We start from the raw sequence: 9,041 nt of genomic DNA on the forward strand, positions 1-9,041 counted from the left end.
TTTAAAATTTGAACAATTAAATACAAATAAACAAATCAATTTTGATAAATTTGATCAAAATACAAATAATCGTGCACTTTATACACAAAGATATACTCACACATTTAAATCAAAAGTTTCCAGTTTTTGTTTGTGATAAATTTGTCTTAAAAATATATAAAGAATCATTTTGTACCTAAAAAATTGACAGAATATATATACACAAATATATAAAGATAAAAGAATCATTATAATCATTAAGAATATATAATAATAATAATTTTGTATGAGATCCAGATAAAATCCAGAGTACACACACACACACACACTGACCTACTGAATCAATTAAAAAGTAAATATTGCATTTAATTATACATATGTGTATGCGTATATACATATACATATGCGATACACATACCCAAACTGGTCCAATTATTCGCAATCTAAATGATCACCGCTCATATCATCCTTGGCTAAGTTATGAATTCTGATTGGCATATAAAAACAGCAGCATTGTGCGTGTTGTGTTGTGTGTGTACTCACTTTCACAATGCATTTAATTTTATATTATCTATGTACTCTATAAAACATTTCACTGAACAGCGCCGCCATTAAACAATCTATTTTCCTAAAGGAGAGATTTCTCTAATTCATATTGAATAAAATTTAAAATTCACAATATGACAAGAGGACATGGCCAACCAAAACAACAAAAAAACTATTCATCTGTTGAATGATGCAGTATAATACCGGACAAACCTCCAGCAAATGCTCCATTAATCTGTACAAGTGGTTTTACGTCGCTCTGTATTCGCCCTGCACATTTATTGTGAGATGTTTGGACTGTGACGGCTCCTTCTCTGGGACTCTGAACAAAGAGATGAAATGTCTTGCAGGCGAGTGGATCCCCTGAGCTGCAATAAATCTGATTCATACAGTCAGTCCGGGGCAGAGGAAGTGCACTAGTGAGTCAGTCTGCGGCCTCTATCATCATGTGTCTGTGTGTGTGTGTGTGTGTGTTTGTGGTTTCGGACTGGACCGCAGCCAGAAAGGCAACCAGACTTCAAATCTCTCGAGAATGGCTGGCGAAAACGCTACATTATGCCAAAGTCACATTGAAAGACATTAATTTGAGGAAAACGAAACCTTGAATGGTAACACTGTAAACTTAGAGGCATAGTATATTCACAATAAATATATATAGATCAATTTTTACATGATTTAAAGCATTAAGTGTTTTTGTGCTAGTGTAAATGACATTAAAAACAGAAGTCCTTGAGTGATTCACTGAATCGTTCATTCAAATGATTCATAAAATGATCGTTTCACTTAAAAAGAAGAAAGTACCTGACTATGTTTGAAACCGCTCCCCATATCCACTATATAGTGTTCATAGTATAAAGCAATAGTATTTGTTACAATAGCAATAGTATATTGCAGTGTACTGAACTTCATTCATTCATTCATTCTTTTTCTTTACAGCTTGGCCCCTAATTAATCTCGGGTCGCCACAACGGAATGGACCACCAACTTATCCAACATATGTTTTACACAGACTTCAATATGTAGCAAATGCTTTCTGACTCTTGAGATGCTTTTCTGTTGATTTTAGCACTAACACACAAGGTCAGCTCACGGATCATTACAATGACAATTAAGATATAGATTATCATAGACAATAAGCATTGCGCATCCCTTCTCTGCACATGCTTAAGCTATCACAATAGCATCTTGCAACAGTGTTTCTATACGCATGTGAAAAGCTTTAGTACAACACAAGCTCCCTGAAGGACTGAAAAAGCCACTCGCTCCAGTGCTGCTTCTTGCTGATGTAGCAAAAACATTTTGAGTAATGCACACACACACGTGCGCACACACACACCAGTTTTCCACATTAATCCAACTCACTCTGAATCACTATAAATGTGTAGTTCAATTGTGTATGTGCGCGTGTTGGCAGGTACAGTCAAGGTCATGTGCCTTGCTTTCCTCCTAACTTCCTCCCTCAGAGAAAACCATTTCCTGTTTGGACACAGAAAAACTCAAGCACATATTTGCCTTTTTTTTAATTTCAAGCAATCACTGAATCACTTAAAGGGGTGGTCCAGGGTGTATTTATAAGGCTTGGTTGTGTTTATAAGATGCAATGTGTGCTCATGCTTCACTTGTAGAAAGTCACGTAATTTTTTCATATACGTTAATTTGATTATATACAGCTACTCGGCTAACATGAAAATGACTGTCATATTTCCTAGTTCTTCCTAAAGCCTGCCCTCAAGAGGCTCTGATTGGTCAGCTAACATAATGTGCTGTGATTCGCGGATTGGCACCATGTCACCAGGATAAGCATCATGCCTCTACAAGCACGCGCTTTGCAGTTGTGTAAATACTGTCATTCAGAGTAGCAGTTAGCCATATCTGTTTGTGCCTGAATCTAACTGAAAATGACACAGCACACAGCTGAACCTCACGCCTGCTCTCTAATATAAAATCTGACAAGTGTCTATCACATATATTCGGGTTATAATCATGTGTAAGTAATATGAAACGTTCACATATCTTTTGCGAGTTTGTTATTTGAGATGTAGAACGCAGGGAAATCGCTCGCATAGAGAGACACTGCAGCGCTGCTGAAGATTGTAGGTGTTTACAGTGATTTGATGAATAATAATAAATATGAATTTGTAGCTAAATTGTTAGTGGTGCCAAACAGCATTTCCTGTTGTTTACGTCCTTGCTACAACATAACGTTAACACTAGAAACTATGTATGTAATAGCAAAAAAGTGGACGGGGGGGGCGGCTGAATGAGATCCAAAAGTTTACGTTCATATAATTATTAATCACCTGTTTCTAAATGGTCTGTCTCTAAAAGTGAGGGGGTGTACAGAATCCATTTGAGAAACAGCGTAGGTTTATCACTATGGAATGCGTCAGCTGACAGTCACGCACCGCTACTGTTTCGAGGATTGCATAGGGAAATAAGGGAATCCCTTCCCTTTTATGTTTATTTCAAAGTATTTTCATGCCTAAATAAAATAAAAGTACTGAACAGATTTACATTTAAGGGCAAGCGGCATCCCCTGGTAGTTTTGCAGTATAGGTTGCATACTGGGAGGATTGGCGCTTTAATGTTTATTGCCACCCTTCATAGAAAGATTGAAAATACAGGAGAAATACAGGAAAATACCTTTACAAGATGATAGCGGGATAGAACTGTAAAATACGAGAGAATCCCGGGGAAAACGGGAAGGTTGTCAGGTATGTTTATGTTCACACAGCTACATTACACATCAACTAAAGTTTAAAATATGATACTGTAGTGGACCACCCTTTTAAATAAAAAATACTCTCTAAATTAAGCACCGAATATATAATTTTCTAGTAAATTATCCTTTAATAATGCGTTCACACAGTATATACATCTAAACGCGACATTTTTAGATCAATAAAAACAAAATCAACCACGTCTGAGTACCAAATAAGTGCGCGTCTCTTATATTGGAGAATAACGGCGCCATCCCTTATGACCATAAATCAGTCATCTGTCTCAATCCATCTTTAGTCACACTACTGTATGCCACACACACTGCTGTACGTGCGGTCCATACTAAACAGCAGTGCTGCGGCAGGAGGATTCCCTGATCCTGCTCCCTGACACACACACACACACACACACACACAGCCAGATACCCATCGCTTCCCCATTGGACATTCACACACAGCCTGGTGGTTGAGTATCCATGGAAACGTGTACAATGCAGCAAGAGCCTGTTGAAAAGAGAGCACACCTAGGCACACATTTGCACACAAACCTACACTTGACAAGCGAGAGAAGCCCATATGTTCATCAATCTCCAACGGGAAGCGGCCCCGATACTTCACCAATCTATCTTGAGTTGCCTAGAGACCACCTTCACCCTGACCGCCATTGGCCAATAGTGGCTGAGACAGCAAATCTGCTCCTCGTATTTAAATCTCAGCATAAGGGAATGCACGCTGGCGCTTTAACGTCCACATTTTGTCATTGTGAAGGTCTAAATGAGCCTTGCATCTTTACCTGACTACAACTGGAGCGCTGGAGACAGGGGTTGCCATGGAGGCTGCATGATGCACCCTCCCCTTCCCTTTCCATTTCATCGATTACACTCTGTTAAACGAGTGCCCGCATAAGCGTTCGCCTGCCGTAAGAGCAAACAAATGATGCAGGCTGGATTGTGTGTATACTATTATGTTGATGGTTCCCATATTGAATGAATAGCAGCATGTATTTTTATTCATAGTCCCTCACTTAACCCGCTCACTCCTCTGCTCAACATTCAGCTTAAGCTTGTTTAGGAAGATCAGGGGGGTGAAATGTATTTAGCTAGTCAGCTCCCAAAATCATGGTAATTACCTTGATATTTTTAAATGTTTGGCCGGTAATATATAATTCGGACCATATTAAACTTGCATGAACAACTAGTTAATATGCTTAAAAAATATGCTAATCATCTTGGGATACATTCTAACACAGCCGACTTGCCCACACTGAGGTTGTATGATCAATTAGTTACTGGTTTCTGGATAGTGGTTAGCTCGTCATCCAGCTAGCATGCTCTAAAAACCACCTTGACCACCTTGAGATTCTAGCTGGTTGACAAGTAACCACATTACACAATCTCTCAGGTATACTGAGCTTTGGTGAAAAACTAGTTGATGATTTCTAACGAGTTATTAGCTATTACATGCTTCAAAACATGCTGATCATCTTGGGATAGTTTCTAACACTGATGACTTGATCACATTGAGGTTGTATGATCAATTAGCTACTGGTTTCTGGATGGTTGTTAGCTCATCAATCAGCTAGCATGCTCGAAAAACCATGTTGACCACCTTGAGATTCTAGTTGGTGGACAAGTAACCACATTAAATAAACTCTCGACTATATTGAGCTTGGGTGAAAAACTAGTTGAGGATTTCTAACTAGTTGTTCGCTACTTAACCATATTACAAGCTTCAAAACATGTTGATCATCTTGGGATAGTTTCTAACACTGATGACTTGACCACATTAAGGTTGTATGATCAATTACTTACTGGTTTCTAGATGGTAGTTAGCTCATCAACCAGCTAGCATGCTCTAAAAACCGTGCTGATCACCTTGGGATTCTAGCTGGTTGACAAGTAACCACATTACATGAACCCATCTGGACCATATTGAGCTTTATTGAAAAACTAGATGACAATTTCTAACTAGTTGTTAGCTAGCCAACCAGATTACAGGCTTCAAAACATGCTAATCATCTTTGAATAGATTCTAACACTATCAACTTGACCACATTGAGATTGTATGATCAATTAGTTACTGGTTTCTGGATGGTAGTTAGCTCATCAACCAGCTAGCATGCTCTAAAAACCATGTTAACCACCTTGAGATTCTAGCTGGTTGACAGATAACCACAATAAATAAACTCTCGACTATATTGAGCTTGGGTGAAAAACTAGTTGATGATTTCTAACCAGTTGTTTGCTAGTCAACCAGATTACATGCTTCAAAACATGTTGATCATCTTGGGATGGTTTCTAACTGGTTGAACATCTACCACACTATCAATTGACCACATTGAGGATGCATGATGAATTGGTAACTGTTTTGTTAATGGTGGTTAGCTCATCAACCATGCTGAACACCTTGAGATTCTAGCTGGTTGACAAGTAACCACATTACATAACTGCTTAGCTTGGGTGTCCAGCAGTTTTCTGGTTTCTAACTAGTCATTAGTCAACTAATATGCTGTAAAACCCATAATGATCGCCTTGAGATGGTTTCGATCCAATCGACCAGTAACCATGTTAAACATATCATCTTCAGCTTGAAACATATCATCTTCATGCTGGTTTTCAGATGGTTGTTAGCTTGTCAACCAGTAACATAACATAAACCATTTGGAGCATATTGAGCTTGTAAAAACAGCTGCTTTTTGGTTTCTTGCTGGTTGTTAGCTAGTGAACCAGTTAACTTATTTCAACAAGTACCTTATAACTAGGCCCACACGAAATCTGTGCAGACAGAAATCTGCAGATTTTTAGCCCATCATTGAGTCTATGCATTTACTTGTGGAAATGTGTGCAAATTTATATTTCTTCAGTTTTTTTTATTCCTTTCACTAATATTATTGTGATATAATAATAGTAATACGAAAATGTTCATTTGATTTATTTACAATACAGTTTGTAAAGTAATATGTTCTGTCTTTTAGTAGATATATTATTTGAGATACTTTGTTTACCAAATAAGTGGATCTAATTGGATTTTCATTGTAAGCATTAAATAAAACTTTAAAATGTATACATTTTTATTTCATATATAAGTTTTTAGTTTTGATTCTCCCAAAATAATTTCGCATAAATCCGCAGATTTTTAACAAAATTCTCTGCAGAAGTAGCAAAAAATGTCTGCAGATTCCGTCTGGCCCTACTTATAACACACCATCTGGACCCTACCGAGTTTGTATGAACAGCTAGTGTCTAATTTCTAGCTGGATGTTATCTAGTTAACCTGTAAATGCTTTAAAGTCACGATTAAGGGTTTCTAGCTGGTTGATCAGCTGACAAAAATATATATCATCGTCAATTAATTTCTACATACAAACTTGTTATTATCTGACTGACTAGTAAAATGCTTAACCAATTTAACCTGATGTGCTTCTGATAATATTCTGGCTGATCAGTTAGCATATTGTAAAACATCTCAACCAACAACTAGCTTCAATCTATTCCAAGCCTTCAATTATAGCTGGTTGACTAGTAATTCTGCTCCAAAAATGATCTTAACCTGGTTGCTGTTTGATAATCCACCATTTTCCCCATGAAACCATTTTTATTTTAGTCATTTCCAGCTAATTCAAGCTGGCTGACCAGAAACCATATTTAAAAACCATCTTGAATACATTCACATTGAATACATTGAATACATACATGGTTAAAGCAGAAAATTAATTACATTAATGACACCAGTAACCTTTATAAAACACATTCACCAGTCTACACTGTGTGTTTAGTGTGTTTCAGCAGAATGAAGTGGACTCAATAAACAGACAGCAGGAATGCAACTGGAAATGATTATTTGGCCAATATGCAGTAAATGCAACGCGTGCACAAGCCTCTCATTAGACGGATGAGACTAGAGACCGTCTCCAGGTACCCATCAGGTGCGAGTGTTCTTACCTTTCACTTGGCCCTCATACTCCGTAATGATTTCCTTTTCCTTTTTGCTCTTCGTTGAGTTAGACATGACGCCAGTGTAGTCCAGATCCGCTGGTCCCTTCTGTCTGAAACCTTTCTGCTTCTCCGAGACGCGTCCCTACTGTGCCCGATGCGTCATTTCTAACCACAGGTTCAGTGCGTGATCCAGCGGCAGGAAACTGTAGTCCGTGAAGCAAAGCGATGACATTCAACCATGCACATTAACTGATTATTATTAAACATGCACACAGAAAAGAGCCAGAGAAGTGGCACGTGAGGAGCTACAGGGGCACGTCGTTACAGCCGCATCGCCAGATTGGAGATGCAAGTGGCTGTATTAAAATTACGCACAGGTTGATAAACAAAACACGCGCGTCTAGAGGTGACAGAGACTGGAAGTCATCTGAACTCACTCTAATGCGTGAGACTTTCTGATTGTGTATGCTAAAAAATTCGATAGGTGTGCGTGTTTCTCACGCGCGCGCGCTCTCCACGCTGCTGTCAATTGGTGGGCGGGTTGGGGCGTGTGTGTGTGTGTGTGTGTGTGTGTGTGTGTGTGTGTGTTGCACATAAAATTGACAGTCACTCTATTTTAAGAAGCAGTTGTTCTCGGTCCTGCTCCTTGGGTGCCCAGGCTCTGAGCATTATTGTGCGTTTTGTATGGTTTCCACATTTATCACACCTGATATGCGTCTTAATTATTGGCGGAGACTACAAGACCTGAACTGGGTGTGTCAGAGAACGGAGGCATCCAAAATACTGGTGCTGGACTTCTTCAAGAGCTGGATTCACAACCAATGGACTGGATTTAAGATTTACCAGTGAGGTTGACTGCTCAATTGGATTAATTTGTTGGCAGAAAACTATTAGTCTTTAATTAATAATAATTATTGGATTATTATACAATAAATAATTGGATTATAATAATAATAAGCCAATAATAATAATAATTACTATTATTATTATTATTATTAACAACTAAGAGGGTTTTGAAATACACTCAAATTTTATACAATCCACATTAAAAATGTGTTATTTTTTCCATGCACGTCTCCCACATAAGTATGTTTAAAATACTACTTTGATAATCGTGTACTATAATTGAAACTGTATTATAAACATAAATATCTTTTTTAAAAGTACACTATATTGTATAACTGCAGCCTAACTGTGTATATTCTTGACCACTGTACTGTCCACCATATACTCTGTCCACTGTATACTAATCAACACCCTTAATTCCTTCTGATTTTGATTGTAATTTATTAAAGTGGAATGATGATTATTGTGGACAGCGCTGTACAAATAAACTTGAATTGAACTGAATATAATTGTCCTCATCATCATTTTGAATGTATTGGTTTTGTAAAATATTATCAGACATACTGTGAAAATTTCCTTGCTCTGTTAAACATCATTTGGGAAATATTTATAAAAAAAAATTCAAAAAGGGGCTAATAATTCTGACTTCAACTGTAAATAAAACAAAATATGTATTCTGGCTAATATTTATCAACATATACAAAATAAGACAATTTCCAAACATTTAAGAAACCACAAATCTTACATGACAAATATGGAAGAACGGAAGTGTACAGTATGCGTGTGTCTGTTTACATATATACATTTCTAAACTGTAATAAAATGAAATGACACAGGAAAAAAATATGAACATGTAAAGAAAGGGAGGTGTAGAAAGGCAGTGAAAGCCCAGACAGCAGCTGAAATCTCTCAAAAGTTCTTGAGCAACCCTCTGCCCTTGTATATGAATATCAGCTGCTTCAGTCCAACATCTACATTAGCAGGATGATGAAGATGAAACAGAGTGGACATTTCA

General features: G+C 37.6%; 1 protein-coding gene across 1 annotated transcript in view; it reads right to left on the reverse strand.

The window, feature by feature from the left end:
- Nucleotides 1-7,650, reverse strand: part of srgap1b (SLIT-ROBO Rho GTPase activating protein 1b) — a 59,357-nt gene extending 51,707 nt beyond the window's left edge. The window contains exon 1 of the mRNA XM_056455983.1: nt 7,187-7,650. Coding sequence (XP_056311958.1) covers nt 7,187-7,253 — 67 coding nt within the window. The 5' untranslated portion in view covers nt 7,254-7,650. The remainder of the gene's footprint in view (nt 1-7,186) is intronic.
- Nucleotides 7,651-9,041: the final 1,391 nt, after the last annotated feature.

Source organism: Danio aesculapii, chromosome 4 (assembly GCF_903798145.1).
Source record: "Danio aesculapii chromosome 4, fDanAes4.1, whole genome shotgun sequence".
NCBI lineage: Eukaryota > Metazoa > Chordata > Actinopteri > Cypriniformes > Danionidae > Danio > Danio aesculapii.